The sequence below is a fragment of the Sardina pilchardus genome, chromosome 1, assembly GCF_963854185.1.
Source record: "Sardina pilchardus chromosome 1, fSarPil1.1, whole genome shotgun sequence".
NCBI lineage: Eukaryota > Metazoa > Chordata > Actinopteri > Clupeiformes > Clupeidae > Sardina > Sardina pilchardus.
In genome coordinates this window covers 42,249,299-42,267,332 of record NC_084994.1, presented here as the reverse complement: position 1 = coordinate 42,267,332, position 18,034 = coordinate 42,249,299, and the positions used below count along the sequence as shown (strand labels likewise).

At 42.4% G+C, this 18,034-nt stretch overlaps 1 protein-coding gene across 1 annotated transcript; it reads right to left on the bottom strand.

Annotated features, from left to right (window-relative positions):
* Window positions 1-11,345: 11,345 nt before the first annotated feature.
* On the bottom strand, window positions 11,346-17,276 carry cdc6 (cell division cycle 6 homolog (S. cerevisiae)). The gene is made up of 11 exons (XM_062544269.1): window positions 17,194-17,276; window positions 16,008-16,264; window positions 15,436-15,783; window positions 14,906-15,105; window positions 14,403-14,557; window positions 14,037-14,143; window positions 13,764-13,903; window positions 13,289-13,389; window positions 12,796-13,051; window positions 12,050-12,190; window positions 11,346-11,841 (listed from the first exon to the last, which is right to left on the bottom strand). The coding sequence occupies exons 2-11, from the start codon at window positions 16,237-16,239 to the stop codon at window positions 11,752-11,754; spliced, it is 1,770 nt and encodes a 589-aa protein (XP_062400253.1). The 5' UTR covers window positions 16,240-16,264; window positions 17,194-17,276; the 3' UTR covers window positions 11,346-11,751.
* Window positions 17,277-18,034: the final 758 nt, after the last annotated feature.

The following is an 18,034-nucleotide window of genomic DNA, read 5'->3' as shown; positions in this document are numbered from 1 at the left end:
CCTTGAGTTCTTTCTACACCTAAACCACAACATCTGAGCAAGGACAAAGTGCACAAGCACTTCTGATTCTCTCTGACGAGGTGATGACCATATAAAACAGCTTATGCCTCAAAGAAATGAAGTCTCCTTTCCCAGGCCATCATCACTTAGCTCAAACAGCAGCAGAAACCTGAACATAAACATGTCATTGCTTGTTTTTTTTTTGTTTTTTTTTTTCAATATTACAAAACATTAGTATTTCAAATAGGCTTACATGTTGAGTCTCTGTCAATCAAGCAATATCCTGCTATGAAATAAATTAAGACTAGGAAGAGCCATTGCTCTTGTGGTAGAGAGATAGATAGATGAGAGGAGTTATGTAACATTTTAGGACGGGATGCAAAGGAAGCTCCACTATATTTATTTTCATTTTTAAGAAAACATCAGGTTTAGCTTTTGAAAAGGCCCCAGATGTAGCACTTACTTGTGGGCTGAGGTCTAGAAATGAAGAACTGGTTGCACTACATCTTTATCTTAACCACAATATGAGCAGAGACAATGCATTTGTCACCCTATGACTTTATGGGAGTGAATAGACAGCTCACTGAAAAGCAGTTTCATGGCCAGTTGTGGCCTGTTGTCTTGCTATTAAGCAGATAAAAGGTCTGGAGTTAATTTCAAGCGTTTACATTTGCATGTGGTGTTATGCTGTTACTGGAACTCGCCGTGTGTGTGTGTGTGTGTGTGTGTGTGTGTGTGTGTGTCCAAATGCACTCCTGAGCAGCTCTCTACGGTGAGATGAAACAGGGTACCAGGCTTAGGAAGTGAAACCGCATCATCAGAAGTTACAACAATTTCCTCCAAATGTTCAAGTGAAATCGTCTATGTGCTTCACTCACCCAGAACACTGACAGGAGTGCAGATGCCTTAGGCCTACATGTGCTCATCAATCCTCTCCGTTCGGACCTGGATATGACCCGTGAGTATCCATAATTTGCTGTATTATTGATATCAAATATAAAGTTTAATATAGTACATTGTTTACTCAGCCAAACATCAATAGCAAACTCATCATCAGCATTTCAAAACTTTTCCAGCCTTCCGTTGGTCCCGTTTCAACTTCTTGAGACGTGTAGCTGGCATTAAATTCAAAACAAGTGTGTATATTTCCTGAAATAGTAAAATAGTAAAATATTACAGTTTCAATGCTTCATGCTGTCTACATAATTTTGGGAACTACATGGGCTTTGCATATTATCAGGTTATGTTTTTTACATATTTTACACAGTGTCATAACTTAACTTGTAGATGTGGCTAATAATATACAGGAACTTGTAGTCCTTTCTACAAGCCAGAGAACCCTACAAGCATCATATTCAGTGCAACTTTCAGTCAACCCATAAACTATGCAAAGTACTGCAATACAGTATCTGTCAGAAAATGTTTCCTCCTTTCTGAATAACAAGCATCTTTTTCTACTTCAGCCTTATGGGTGAAACATAATAACTTTGTAAATATAAATGTTTGAACTCATGCTCAGCCATGGCTAGTTTCTAAAACAGGATGTCTTAAGAGAAGAAGTCTCTGCTGTGCCTTGTCTTATGTGCGAGTGGGAGGTGTGAGAGTTTTAACTTACCTTGTGGTGCATCAGTCATCTGTGACTCATTGGTGGTTACAAGGCAAGGCAATTGGTCATCTCATACACAGGGGCAGCTCAACGTGCATCAACTCAAGTAAAAGTATACTGTGACAAAACCTCTGTCCGCCTTTGAGTATCAGCATACAATAATGCCCTTTATGAAACTCACACAGATTCTCATATTTTGCCATAAACAAGAAGATTAGTGATGAGCACTCTGATTAACTGATATCATCCTAACAGTTTTGGGAGGGGGGGCTTTCAAACTAGATAAAATAGAGTAAATATAAAAGACATAAAGTAGAGTGGCCTACTGTAACTCAACAACTTCCCATTTCTGAAGACAACTCAACCTTGTGCTTCATCACGTCTCCTTTGGCTGTGGCCTTAAATTTCAGACCAGCCAACCCAAATGATCGATATGCAACACTACAAGCAAAAACTGCTTATCTAATCAAAATCTAGTCTAATTAATCTAATATCAAGATAAAAACGTCTACTTGGTATGTTTTCAGTATAAAGAGACTTACCTATAGCACTTTCTAATAAAAATCATTTGACTTAATTTAAGAAGAGTTTGGTTTAAGAAGTTTCATCCTGAAAACAAGCAAATTTGTCTGCCAGTGTGTTCATCAAATTTATCCTAAAAACAGGCACATTAAGTCTGCCAGTGCGTTGAGTAAATTCGTCTTGATAAGACCTGAATGATATGACCTTGATAATACAAAACGTTCTTAAATTAAAGTCGAAATTGTCTTTTAAGTCTCTTAATACTAAAAGCAATACCAAGGAGATGGATCTTAATTAAAAACATTAATAACACTTCGTTAGATTTATTTATTTTTTGCAGTGTAGCCATCAGACAGTTTCTCACAGTTATTAATACTGTGAGAAAACCTCTGTCTGCCTTTGATTTTATATTGGCATACAACCATTCCTTTCACCTGTATGGCAAAAGGCTTCACAAAACAGAAACATGCATGACCTAATTGTATCAGCATGCATTACTGTCAAATCTAAACCGAACAGTTCAAAATGTATTTTCATGTACTCATAAATAACCATTTATACAGTAAGTATTGAAAGTCCTTGTGCTAGTTTTAAAAAGAAAAATAAATAGATAGATACTATATATTAAAAAAAAAAGAGGGGTTGGGGAGCACCAAGCGACACCCAGGAGCAACAGGGGCAAGGAAAAGCTCTCTTGTCCAGGAAGAAACCTTGGGCAGATCTACGGCTCAAGGGGTCAACCCAATTGCCTGGGGCCGTGCTAGTAGAGGAAGCCTTTAAGTGTGTGTGTGTGTGTGTGTGTGTGTGTGTGTGTGTGTGTGAAGCCCTAAGGGCCGGCATGTGTGATGTCTTGGGTGGAGTGGTGGTGGGGCAGTTAACCACTTCCTAACCATATGCAGAGTATCAACACTCAAATCACCATGACAATATCAAAAGGTGGTGGAAAAGACGTTCTGATGAGATTTGGTGACTAAACTGACGACACCAGAATCAGGAGTGAAGTCAAAAATCCCCCAGAGTAATAAGAATGCATAAATCTTTATTCGCACGCCATCTGGTCCAGATCCACGGTGTTTCGGTGAAATCAGGCAGGACTCAGTGTTATTCATAATGATAACAACGTTCCACTCTGCAGCTTACGCCCACTTTTTTTCCAACACCAGCATCAACAGCGTCTTTGTAGCCCTAAGTTCAATGCTCCAAGTGTGTGTGTGTGTGTGTGTGTGTGTGTGTGTGTTCACAGTCACACTACCCCCGGATGGGTAAAATGCAAATTTATCTAAAGGACAATAAAGTGAAACTTCATTTGAGTTGGTAATGCTGCTGATGCTACTATGGAGCATTAAAACACTTTGATGTTGACGCGCTATTTTAATTTTGGAAGAAACTCATCATTCATTAAATGTTGCCATTATGTCTACATTCGCCCCAAGGAGATTAGTCAAAAGTACAGAATGTAACTTTTTCACAGGTTGTAAAATTACAGACTAAGGCAACAAAAATGTTTAAAAATCCCTATAATCAATTTGTTAGTGATATTAATACATAATTGTATCTATTCAGTGAAAAGTGTATTTAGTTGGTCAAGAAAAGAAATGTCTGTTGAATTGGTTCCTTCACCTGCTTGTGCAACAACTCAACACTACTGTAATTTACTCACAGTGGAACTTACCAAACTCAGGAGAAAGTATAAATAAATAGCTTGTTAATTTTGTTAATCACATCTCTTGAGATCTTCGGGTCTGTTGGCTAGACCCGATCCTAAAAAGCATTATATTGCATGAAAATTAATTGTAATTGTATGTAATATATATTCTTTGATAATTGCATAATTGTCATGCACGGCGGCTTCATGAGCAGTTTCACACTTTTATTTTATTTAATTATCAGAATTATCATCAACTCATTTCTGAATGGTGTCCTGTCTGGTCTTACACGACACACAAAACAGCAGTGCAGTGTAGCAATAATGGGTATGGTTTGAACTTTGTACGATTGCAGGCACAACACTCGCTACAGGCAACAGTCATGCGTTTAGAAGACGTGGATGTATTTTGGGTGCATTTGCTTCTAGGTCTTACAGGTAAGATGCAAAGTAACACTGTCAATCCAAAACTGATGCATGCATGCAATGTGTGATGCCAACAGTAAACATGTAGATGTACAGTGCCTATAGAAAGTTATCATACCCTTTTGAAATAGTTACTTTTTTTGTCTTACAGCCTGAAATCAAAACCCATTTTAAAAAAAAATCTTTTCCAGTTTTATTTACAAATGTAGCTGTACAACATCAAAATAATGAAAAAAAAGTCAACAGTTCTGAAAATTAATAAAAAATTAAAAACTAGAATAACAGGGTTGGAAAAGTCATCATACCCCTGACTTAATACTTTGTAAAACTTCCTTTTGCTTTCATTACAGCCATCAATCTGTTTGGATATGTCTCTATTATAGCTTTGCACACCTAGATAGGGGATTTTCGGTGCAGAAATGTTAAAATTTAGTCAAATTCTGTAGGGAATGGCGATGGACTGCTCTCTTCAAGTCAATCCACATATTTTCTATAGGATTTAAGTCAGGGCTCTGACTTTGCCACTCAAGGATATTCACCATCCTATCCTTAAGCCACTGCTTTGTTCTTTTGGCAGTATGTTTAGGATTTTTGTCGTGTTGGAAGGCGAATGACCTCCCCATCCTCAGCTGTTTAGGAGAGGGACGCAGGTTTTCCTCAAGAATTTTGGTGTACTTGGCAGCATCCATTTTCCCTTCTATCCTGACCAATTGCCCAGTCCCCGCTGAAGAGAAACATCCCCAAAACATAATGTTGCCCCCACCATGCTTCAAAGTAGGTATGGTGTGTTTTGGGTGTGTTTGGGTGTGTATACTGTGTTTGGTTAGCGCCTGGAGCTCAGTCCAAAAACTTCAATCTTAGTCTCCAAAAAGTTCGATCTTAGTCTCATCTGACCATATAAGCTTTTTCCACATGGTAGCAGAATATTCCAGATGTGTTTTTGCACTGAACTCCAAGCGCAATGTTTGGCGAAAACCAACACAGTACACCACCCAAAACACACCATACCTAGTGTGAAGCATGGTTGGGGCAACATTATGTTGTGGGGATGTTTCTTTTCAGCGGGAACTGGGCAATTGGTCAGGATAGAAGGGAAAATGGATGCTGCCAAATACACCCACATTCTTAAGGAAAACCTGCGTCCCTCTCCTAGACAGCTGAGGATGGGGAGGTCATTCGCCTTCCAACACGACAATAATCCTAAACATACTGCCAAAAGAACAAAGCAGTGGCTTAAGGATAGGATGGTGAATATCCTTGAGTGGCAAAGTCAGAGCCCTGACTTAAATACTATAGAAAATATGTGGATTGACTTGAAGAGAGCAGTCCATCGCCATTCCCTACAGAATTTGACAAAATTTTAACATTTCTGTACGGAAAATTGGGCAAATATTCCCCTATCTAGGTGTGCAAAGCTATAATAGAGACATATCCAAACAGATTGATGGCTGTAATGAAAGCAAAAGGAAGCTTTACAAAGTATTAAGTCAGGGGTATGATGACTTTTCCAACCCTGTTATTCTAGTTTTTTATTAATTTTCAGAACTGTTTACTTTTTTTTCATTATTTTGATGTTGTACAGCTAAATTTGTCAATAAAACTGGAAAAGATTTTTTTAAAAATGGGTTTTGATTTCAGGCTGTAAGACAAAAAAAGTAACTATTTCAAAAGGGTATGATGACTTTCTATAGGCACTGTATACTACTATTGATTATTAGATGCTGCCACTTGTAACATTAGTCAATGTCAGGAAATAGTAACTTCATTTGTAACAATTCTTTAACTATACTTAACCTGAATCTTTTTTTTTTTTGTTGTTGTTAGATTTATTTAGATTTTGTATTTCTATGTTTCAGCGGTGCAGTGTCAATGGAGTGTGACCCATTCTTCTAGACGGGTCTGTGGTCTTAAAGGGGCATCAGTGACCCTGCCCTGCACATACCAGTATTCTTATGGAGACACGTATGGGGGAGGAGAGTGGTATGGAGAGAAGAGAGGGAGAGTCATGAAACACAGACACTCTAATTATCCTGACTGCAGCCTGACCGTAGACAGACTATCCGATGGAGACTCTGGTGTTTATCAGTTTCGGTTTTATACAGCTCTTCACTTGATGTGGATAACAGACAAACCTGGTGTTCTTCTCTCAATCACTGGTAATGCACAACTTAGAAAAAATCCCACTGAAAATTATTTAGCAAATGTTTAAAACGAGCATCAGATCTTAGTGACCTCTCATCCACCCTTTCTCCTCTCAGATCTGCAGGTGAAGGAGATTACTGCTGAAGGGAATCAGACTAAAGTGACCTGCAGTACCTCCTGCAGTTTGGGCCCTCAGTATGTCTGGTACAAGAATGGACAGATTCTACAACACAAAACCACAGCCTCCATACTACTGGACCCAACCAGACCCTCTGAAAAGGGAAACTACTCCTGTGCTGTCAGAGGCTATGAGGCTCACCGCTCCCCTGCACTGTGTGAGTCATGATTCAGATCAACAGCAGCAGCACAGTCCTCACAGTCTGTAGTTCTAAAGCGTAATTACTACTACTGTTCTTTTTAGTCATGTTGATTTATTGTTGTTGTTGATCATCCTGTTTACATTGTAGTGTACTGTATGTTGTGTAAGGTGTCTTAAGCTGCTGGGACCTTGAATTTCCTCTTGGGGATCAATAAAGTATATATCTATCTACATTATCTAGCTAATATTGCCATAAACCATCATTCATTTTCAGGTATGTTGCTGACCAACTGCAATTATTATTTCAAACATTGTTTCAGGTGTTCCAAGAGAACAGTGTTGGGGCGTGACCTACTTATCAAACCACCTTTGTGCATTGAAGGAGTCGTCTGTGGACATTCCCTGCACTTACAGATATCACAGAGATCACAGAATCAAAGCAAAATACTGGTTTAACAAACAAAAATCCAATCATCGCCCTGAAGACTTACTTTTAGATAAAGAATATCATAATCATGTGGAGTATCCTGTGAAAGAACATAATGATTGTACCCTGAGACTAAACAACATCAGAGAGAGTCACTCTGGAGAATACGCCTTCAGGTTTGCAACAGGACAGGGAGAGGTTTACACAGGATTACCTGGAGTCAACATCACTGTTACAGGTAAACACTCTAAGCACATATATTTTCAATATCACACATTTGCTGTGTAAATGTCACCACATTTGTATATCTCCTCCAGCTCTGCAGGTCATGGTGAGTTCTGCTGCAGTGACAGAGGGAGAGAGAGTGACACTGACCTGCAGCACCACCTGCACTCTGAGTGACCACCCCACCTTCACCTGGTTCAAGAACTCTCTCGTCTACAAAAACACCACTGACAAGAACCTTCACTTTGACCCAGTCCAAGGACACGACTCAGGCAATTACTCCTGTGCTGTTAGAGGACACGAGAGTCTCGCCTCCACTGATGTTCTCCTCAATGTCAAATGTAAGAGCATTTATTTAATAATCACTTATGCATCTATATCCACTACATCTTCACTCAGGTATATGACATACTGATACGATATAGTTTCAATAAGACAACACAATCAATTCCCTATGAATTGTGGAGCCACAGCTCTTTCCACCTCAGTTACAGTAAACATGCTTTCCAGTGAGAAACACTGTTCATATTTCAATAGATGAGCCAAAGAATGTCTCTGTGTCACTGGTGAAATAGAACAGGGCACTTTGGTGACTCTGACATGCAGCAGTGATGCCAACCCACCTGTTCACACCTACACCTGGTATTTCACTACACCTGCACGGTGGTCTGTCATGGGCACAGGGGAGAGTCTGGCCTTCAACATGACCCCCGTTGACAGTGGACTTTACCACTGTGTGGCACAAAATGATGTAGGCTCGCTTAACTCCTCTGAGGTGTCTGTTCTTTTAGGTCAGTGCAGAGTAATCATCATGTCAATGCAGAAATTGAAAGTATTTGTGTGTGTGTGTGTGTGTGTGTGTGTGTGTATGTGTGTGTGTGTGTGTGTTTTCCGTGTAATTACATTATGCCCAATTGTGTCCCGTAATGTTTTATTGCTTGAGTGCACTTTACATTCTTGGTAATTCTGTTGATGGTTAATTTTTGCAATCACTTTATTTATATTCTTGAAGATGTCAAAAGGGAAGAAGATGCTGCTTGGCCTGTGAATGCTGGAATAATCATCATTATGGTTATCATCCTACTGGCTCTCGGGATTGTGAGTTTAAGGTGACTACATGTATAGGGTAGATTACAAATGCATCAAAAATTGAGCTTCAAAAACGCATTTGTTTGTCGTGTTTGTTTCCACTGACTATTTGTTTACCGTTGACACAGGAAGTGGCGTGCTAAGTCGGCGGCAAGTACACCGCGTGCACTGGAAAACACACAGGTCGGCCAACTGCTTTTTGCTGTTGTTTGCTGTTCAAGGACTAAATATAGACTACACGTCCTTTCACATGCATACTGTAACAAAGTGACCCAGGCAGTCTTTGACACCGGATGTAAGACAGAACACAAGTAGCCTACACACTTAGACAACACTCTTATACAAGCACAGTAATATGAGAGACTTCACTTTAAATACACATTCCCTTTGGTAGCCTATTCTGGGATAAATGCAAATCAAGCAATAAAAACAATGTTTGGTGTCTTGAAAGGTACTTAATAAATTAATTATTATTCATATTATATTATTATTATTATTATTATTATTATTATTATTATTATATCTGTGATGCTGGAAACCCAACAAAATGCACTTGTTGTTGCATAAACTGTGGTAGTGGGTGGTAATCGTGGCAGTGCTGATGTGATGTACTTCCTGTCCTGTCCTGTCCAGAGTGACCTGACTACCACGGTGTACAGCAGCGTCTCAGCACGCCCTTTGACCTCTGACCTCACACCGAGAGTGGGCGCCGAAGATTTGGGTGACGTCCAGTACGCCAGCGTTCATTTCAGTCGCGCTCGCCGACAGGAAGCATCGGCCAGAAGGTACGCAGTTATTCCTGCGTTCTCTGCCGTTTTTAATGCAAATCTCAGCATAAGGGACCAGTTTCGCAAACCCACATTCTGTGTGAATATACGAGGCTATGCAACAGACTGGAATACACATGTGTGAACAAACAAGAATGCATTTATTTTCATCTAAAATACATCTGCCAGAGATGGTGCCACATCTCCAATTTAAGTGTACACTACTTTTCTGAATACTGCATGTGAAGATGAAAACAAAATACACTTAAGAGACTAAACAGACACATTCGTTTCTCTCATCTGCACTGCAAGTGTTTTCTGCCTGTTACTTTCCGTTACAAATACACCCTAGGCCTAGACTTTATGTTTGAAGTGTACTGGTAAGGACTAACTACTGTATGTTTGTTGTCCTCTCTCTATAGACCTAAAGAAGACTGTGTTGTGTACAGTAGTGTGATGGAGCTCTCGCAGTACTGAGAGTCAGAATACTAAGAGTGCTCTCCTACACATTCTTGACCATCAGGACTAGTGCCATCCTACACACTCATATTGACCATCAGGACTAAGTCTGCCATCCTACACATTCTTGACCATCAGGACTAGTGCCATCCTACACACTCATCTTGACCATCAGGACTAAGTGTGCCATCCTACACATTCTTGACCATCAGGACTAGTGCCATCCTACACACTCATCTTGACCATCAGGACTAGTGCCATCCTACACATTCTTGACCATCAGGACTAGTGCCATCCTACACATTCATCTTGACCATCAGGACTAAGTGTGCCATCCTACACATTCTTGACCATCAGGACTAGTGCCATCCTACACACTCATCTGGATCATCAGGGAGATCACATGTTCTGTGTTTTCTGTTGAGGACGCCTGTGTCATAACACTGAATTAATTGGACAAGTAGATAGCAGGATTTGTGTGCATGTTACACTACACAAAATTGTTTCTTAGAACTTTCTGTATTAAGTGTAGAGTATTAAAATACTGGTAATTACTGGAGTGGCATCCATAGCAATAGTAGTTGATACTGGTGGACGGGAGCAAAATATGCTTAATCTGCGTTATCATTTTCTGTGCTTAAGTATTTAAATATGTTGAATCATTTCATTTTTTTGCTATGTATACATAATTCTTTAATTTACATTGTATTATTCTACTGCATTCAAAAGCACGAAAATAACTTATAAGTCTCGTCATAAAACTGACTGTACAGGTTAATTGATTCTGTGGTTTTAAGTCACTAGACTCACTTGCAGTTCTCAGTTTCCCATGAGCACTGTGTTGCCAGTGCAAATAAACCATTTCTCAATTCTGAATCAACATGGTTAATGTGCAATTATTTAAGCCTACAGCACTTCACTATATTTTGGGGTTTTCTGGTGGCGTTTCCCCCCCATTTTAACCTCTTAATACTGAACGGTCACTAGGTAGGCTACTTGCCTGTATTTCACATAGTAAAAGATGTGTGCCTTACAGTTTTGTAAATCAGAATAATTTCATGTGTATGCAGATTGTAAGGTTTGGGCATACGCAATGTTTCAAATTAGAAATGGAATATACACTCAGTTTTATAAATGAAGCCCCAGGTCTAGAAAACAGTCATTCATAATTCCATAATTCAGACCGGTACGAAGACTATGCCTCAAGGTTGAGATCAGGGGGTCAGGATTTGACTGGTTAGCTTCGCCGATTAGCAAAGCACTTCCTCGTCGCCATTTTCCAGAAATACATCATGTCCGGTGCCGTTTTCCCTGCGTTTTCCTCATGCTGATTGGTGGCTGTTCCACTCTCAGCTCATGCACGAGCTCTCCTTCTGTACCTTACGTCAATCGGTAACCTGGCACTTAATTGGCTAAAGTAAAACGGCACCGGAAACAAGCCCCTTGAAACGCCATGTTGAAGCCTGAAAAAATCGTTCAATTTTGGCAATTTTCACTAGCCTAGCATTCCCATTGAAATGAATGGGGGCGGGACTTGTTCACTTTCTCAGTTGAGATGCAGCAGTAAGGACCAGCTTGTTGACTCTTTTAGACCAGAGAAGGACTCCATGAGAAATTAACATAGTCAACAAACGGAATCAAGGTTGTGTACATTTATTTAAATGAGGCAAAATGTACATTTACTACACTTCACAACATGGCAAAACACCATACAACCACTTTAAAAATAAAATAAGTTTAAAAAAAAAATAAACAATAATGTTCTGACCTGACAAGCATTTGATTCAAACCTATATAAGTTTGTCAAAAACACAAAAGCAAAACCTTTTGAGATTCAAATTTCTTAGAAATGCTCTATAATAAAAGTAAGTAGACAATTAAAAAATAAAATAAATCTCAGATGATACCCTCAAAGGACACGTCTTAAAATACCTGACCCATATGCTATGTATTTACGATGGGTCTATAGCAGCAACTGCTTGTGGGTCATCTGACCAAACAATCATATATACAAATAAAAATGTGCAAAAAAAAAGAGGGGATTTACAAAAATGTACATTGTACAAATATAAATATGTGATTGAGAATCTCATTCAGTGGAGTAAGGGGTGCGTTCAGGCGTGTTCAGGGCAGACCTGCCATCAGGATGCTGCCCAGGAGAGCTCGGTCTTTCAGAGCATTTTCCACATCCTTCTCCTCAATCTTCAGAGACACCTGAGAGACAAGAATGGAGATCTATTAAGATTCTGTCGATTCAAGGCAAGTTAATTAAGCGTGTGTGTGTGTGCGTGTGTGTGAAGCCAGAAAACTGAGTGTTCGAGAAGACATTGACATGAAAATGAGAGTGTGAGTTTGTTTGTGTGTGTGTGTGTGTGTGTGTGTGAGTGTGAGTGTGTGTGTGTGTGTGTGTGTGTGTGTGTACCTTGGTGAGGCGGGCCTCCTTGGCCTTCTTGAGGGCGAAGATGCCGCGGCTCTCCAGCAGGCTGCAGAGGGACAGGCACTCGCCCTGCCCCACCCCCCCCACCTGCCTCTGGGCACACAGCCTGGCGTACGCCTCCGACAGCTGCACACAAACAACAACAGTTCCCATTAGCTACTGGAACACTCAAGCACTTTAAACACTTCAGCCAAGAGCTTTAATATAATCAACATTCATGCAATGTGTTGTTCACATCAGCCAATAAATAATAACTGCTAATCAGTAGTTTCTTATTGTCTATTGATGCACAACAGGTTACATATTCATTTTCCACCACATATATGATGCGATCTACAAATACCAATCACATGGTGCACTCCAAAATCCTTGATTTTTGCTCCGTTTCAACCCTCCCTGGTGAAGCTTGACCAACTTAAGTTTCTGATGTCATCCTAGCAACATTCTTGACACGGACCCCTAGCAAAATCCTGGATAACATCCTCCCAAAATCTTGGATTTTGCTAGGATGGCATCAGAATCATAAGTTGGTCAAATTGCACCGTGTGATGGGTTTTCCCAAATCGTATCACACATACGTACACGTTTTTGAACATGCTGAGCCACCATTAATACCAATCAAGAATCATATGAAGTTAGCTGCCGCAATACCAGCAGCATTCATATCCAGGAGGACCAGCCCAGCCCAGCCCAGCCCAAGCCCCACAGGTGTGCAGAAGCGGCCCGCTCACCTTGCCGAGGGGGACCTCGCGGCTCTTGCCGTTGCGCGTGAGCAGCAGCAGGCAGCAGACGAGGAGTTTCTGCTGCAGGGGGAAGCTCTCTCCGTCCGCCGCGCCGCCCCCGCCGCTGCCCATGCGGTCGCCGTACACCTCCGACAGCACGCGCGCCACCTGGGGCACGCTCACGCGCCCGCCTCTGGCAGCGCCGGCGCTCGAGTCCGAAGACTTCTTCGAGCGCTCGACAGACTCCACCATCTCAACCGCTCTCCTGTAAGAAAGAGAAATGGAAAACGTTAGAGTTACGTCAGTCTTCTAGCGTGTAGAACCAGCCTGTTTAATATCAACACCTACGAGACAACTCAAGTCACGATAATGTGATCTATTCTCCAGTAATTGGAAACAACTTTTTTTTTTTTTTTTTAAACGAAGATTAACCGCTGGTATTTTAATGTCGATGACCTATTTAGCCGTGTAACGTTTGGCCACACCTGGCCGGTGGACTCACCTGCAGATGTCCAGGGCTTTCCGCGCATCTCCCGACACAGCAGACACCTTTCTGGCGCAGAACTGAACAGCTGACGCGTCTAGGACGCCATCGCCACCCGCCTGCAAGAGGAATCAAGTGTTAATGGACATCTGTGATATGAAGAGCAATCCTGCTCTATCTGCATCTATCCGCATTGGCTGAACAGCCACCATACACCCATGGCAAATAAGTAACGCTAAAAGAATGAATTGATAGACCAATACAGGCAGATAGATGGATAGAGAGAGATAGAGATAGAGATAGATAGAGATAGATAGAGATAGATAGAGATAGATAGACATGGGTAGACAAAGAGTATTTAAAAGCACAATGAACTAATATCTGTGTGCTGTCCCATAGAGCTTCCAAAAAGAAGAATGCATCAAGACAGTTGCACGGCAGACAGTCCACAGTACTGAGCTTTAGTTTGACCCCTCGGGCTTGCCGTCCGTACCTGTGCGAGGCGGTCCTGCACGATGGCGGTGAGCTCCTGCCTGCTGTAAGGAGGGAAGTGCAGCAGCTGCGGCCGGCAGTGCGGCTTGGCCTGGAGCCGCGGCAGGATGCGGTCCGTCAGGTCCAGCGCGTTGGCAATGCCTGCCCATGAGAACAGTTATTAGAACCGCATCTCTACCGTACCGTATCGTACCTAAACACAGTCCCCAGAATGATCTAAAGCAGAACCCCCAACTGCAAAGCCCACACACAGTGCGCTGGACAGGACACTCACCGATGAGGCACAGGCGCGATTTGGGCAGGTAGGGCCACTCAAAGATGGTGTAGAGAACATCCTGGCTCTTGCTGTCCAGCTGGTCCATCTCATCCAGGACCAATAGGCTAATGGGGGCACATCAGAGAGAAACAAAACAGCAAGGAAGATTAGAGAAATGTTGCATCTATGAGATAGATATATCTATGTGCACTTTAGTTAACGGCCATTGTTTATAAAAATATATATATATAATGTATTCAGTGATGAGTAGAAATGTATTCATTGGTATTTATTATATGTGGGTCCCATAAAAGTTGGCATTGGCATACAGTAACTGTGTGCCCTGTGTGTGTGTGTGTGTGTGTGTGTGTGCTTATGACTTACACAGTGGGTCCGGCGCTGGTCAGGAGCTTCTCCAGACGGGCCTCGCTGTGCCCCCGCGCGGAGCCCAGCCGCTCGGCCAGCAGCGGGAAGATGGAGTGGGAGCTGCGCAGCGTCATGCAGTTGATCACCACCTTCTGCACGCCCACCAGCAGATCCTGATAAAGACACAAGGGTCAAGGGTCAACTACACTGGAGATAGTACCGAACTGTATAAAGCTGCATAATAAACTATATAAAACTATAACTGTAATGACCATGAGGAAAACTGTAGAAATAGGATTTGGAGAAATAACCAGCCTCAACGGTTGAAATCTAAAATGTTTTTAGGCTTTCCTACAACAACAAGCAAGCCAATAATCGTTTACATTTAACCATTGAGGTTTCTAGTTTAAGTATATCTACGATATTGGCTTATGAATAAAAAAAAATGGGGGGGGGGGGGAAAAACAGATATTGTTCTGGAGACGATCGTGCGATCGCGGCTGGACGCCTGGCCTACTGACCTCTCGCTCCTGGAGCACGCAGTTGAGGCAGGCCGTCTTGCCCGTGCCGGGGGCGCCGGAGATGTAGAGGCTGGACGGGCGCCCGGGCACCACGTTGGACTCCAGGAAGGAGACGATGGCGCCGCGCTCGGCCTCGCGGGACAGCAGCCGCTCGGGCACGGCCGTGTGGAGCGCCTGCTTCACGCTCTGATACTGGGACTCTACGGGGAGAAAAAGGATCGGACGCCGGGGGGTTAGTTTCTCGCGTGGTCAGCCACCAAGGGGATTCAGACATCTTTGTACGCAATGGAGATATGCCGCCATTTTAGAGTAAGTCACTCGAAAGAAAAAGGCTGAAAAGCTGACCGCTGAAATACAACACTCATTGTTACGTAAATGTGAGATATCACGCTGAACACTGGCCATTAGCAGTATCACTTGTTTAAATACTACTTTCTAGACATCTCAAAGACCACATACTGGCCACCACAGTAGATGGACAGAGAACACACAGAAGTATGGATTCACAACGTCGTCAGGGTGGAACTCACTCTGTTCGGGGAAGAGGCGGGTGCTCACGGGCTTCCCCGCGGGCTGGACACGAGGGCTCTTGCAGGGGGTCTCCTGGCGCTTAGGCGACGGGCAGGGGCGGGGGGAGAGGGGGAAGTCCGTCTGTTTGGAGCGAGGCGGCGAAGAGAAGACTGGGGTGTTCTCGTCGAAGGAAAGCTTACGGGGGGAGCCCGTCTTCGTCTTGTAGGGGGAGAGTGCCAGTTTGTGGGGGGAGAGCACAGATTTGTGGGGGGACAGCACCGATTTGTGGGGGGACGTCAGGGCAACTCGGCTCTGTTTTGGGGGAGAGCCCAGCAGAGACAGAGGGGTGTTGCACCCATTCTCATCACCTGAAATGAGAAGGCATCCACAGTGAATTGACAGCCAACTGGACACAGGATCACAACCATCCAGATAACAAGATCTATACAAGCTAGGATGGGACTAAAACAAAGGGTTATATTAAGCTTTATCTGCATATACAAAACACAACACAAACATACAACAAGCAAAACATACATATAAAACATTTCATTGAGACAGGTCATGCGTCTGTGCAGTGCTTTGTACCCACCCATGCGTTTCCGTGGGCTGAGGGGTAGTCTTGGGGACAGAGGGGCACTCTTCAGGGCAGCATGCCTGGGGGAGAGGGGGGTATTCTGGGCCGGGACGGCTGCTGCTGCTGCTGCTGCAGGGGGAACCTCAGACTCGGGCTCGGCGGTGGTCTTGGAGCGGGAGACAACCCTGGAGGACTTGCGGCGGGGGAACTGCAGGGTTGGCTGACTCTGAGAGCGTGTGCTGGGCATCTTTGCTCTGGGCTGCACGACAAAACTTCAAAGAGAGATAAGAGAAACGGAGAATTACAGGATCACAGTGTTACAGGGAGTCAGACACACACTAGCTAAAATGAAATACATTTGTCAATAGTATTACATTGACTATCTAGATATACGCAACACTAATGCAAGTCGTTGGTGGTTAAGTAGCAGCCAGATCAGTAGACAGCTAGGCAGATCTACACAAACGGAATGAGATCTCGAGGGCCAGAACAGTTTAACAACATTAACATGAGCAGAAATGTCTTAAATCATTTAGAATTTGTAGTTAACTGCGACTCTAAGGTCTTTCTGTCCCAGTATCCGGAGTTAACTTCACATTAATGTGTGAAAGTGCTACCACGTACAGTAAATGTTAGCGGGAACGTTCAATGGCGGAAGGACAATGCCAGCCTGGAAAGGTGGCGCCAACTATTCAGTGTGCGTGTACTACTTTGTGCTTTAAATAAGTTATACTTTCAATACAAGTTTGACAATAATGTCTCGATACTGAAACATCTGTGAGGATGTCAATTTGGATCAACAATGTTACGATGATGCAACGCTGACGTTTGCTAGCAACGTTAATGTTAAAGTTGCCATCAGACTTTGGTTAGCAGTCAAAGGCCATTTAAAGTTATGCTGTAACGTCAATTCAAGGAAACATTCACTTCACTACAATTGACACGTATGAAATTAAAGATGTTTGTTTGATCGGATTGGAAATAAATAAAGCCGCAATCTGTCATTTTGCTATGATTCAGTAACTTCTGTATGCTAGTACGCGCCAAATCGGCGCCAACGTAGGCTACCTTTATCGATAACGTTTCTTCCAGAATGATTCATTAACAATAATCTCAAAAGCGCAGCTACATCGCACGTTAATAAACAAGGTCATACTGTTTGAAATGTCTATATGTCCAACACCAAGATCACATTTCTTACCTGTAAGTCAAAAATGTAGTCCTCTCCTCACAATGTTGTATCGAGTCTTGTGTGTTACAAATCGAACTGAGGAAGTGCCGCCAATTTACAAAGTGTGCCTCAGCTGGTGTTACCGCCCCTTGAAGTCCATTTGTCACTCAAATGGGACGTCATTTCTGTCTACCATTCAATTGGCTACAAGCGTTTTAACAGCGAATGGGAAGTACTTCCACCTCACAGCTGTCGTGGCGGGATATTTTGTCTTTTGTCAATACATTTTGGCGGATTTTTTTCCCCGGGAACTCTGTTCCAATACAGCATACGTTCGTTACATTTTAATCGTTTGTACATTATAGTTTATACGTGCATACATGGTTTAGGTCTAAAACATTAAGGTCACATTGTCAAGCTTAGCAAGATTGCAAACCTTATATCTTGTTCGTCGCATATGTCCTTGTTAGACAGTTATGACGTTGGACTCAACAGCAGACTGAACCCACTATTCATTTGTTTAAATGTAAAACCAATATACCCATTCTTTGTATGTAGTCGTAGCCTATGTGGCGTTGTAATGCATTTCCCATTATTTTGCTGATCCATTGTCCAAATGGCTACAATTTTAATCATGGTAAAAATGCACCACTTTGTGTGTTCCACAAAAACTTAGTAGCAAGTTATAGGCTATGTAGTGTTATAACAGTAGGCCCAATGCAACTTTGGTGAAGTTGACACTTTTTTTTCACATTATGATATTGTGAAAGGTCTGAGGTGACTATAGGGCTGGTGGATCGTATACAATGTCAGACAATAGATGGAGCTATGGTAGCAGACATGTGACCCACATTACATGACAATGAAGGCT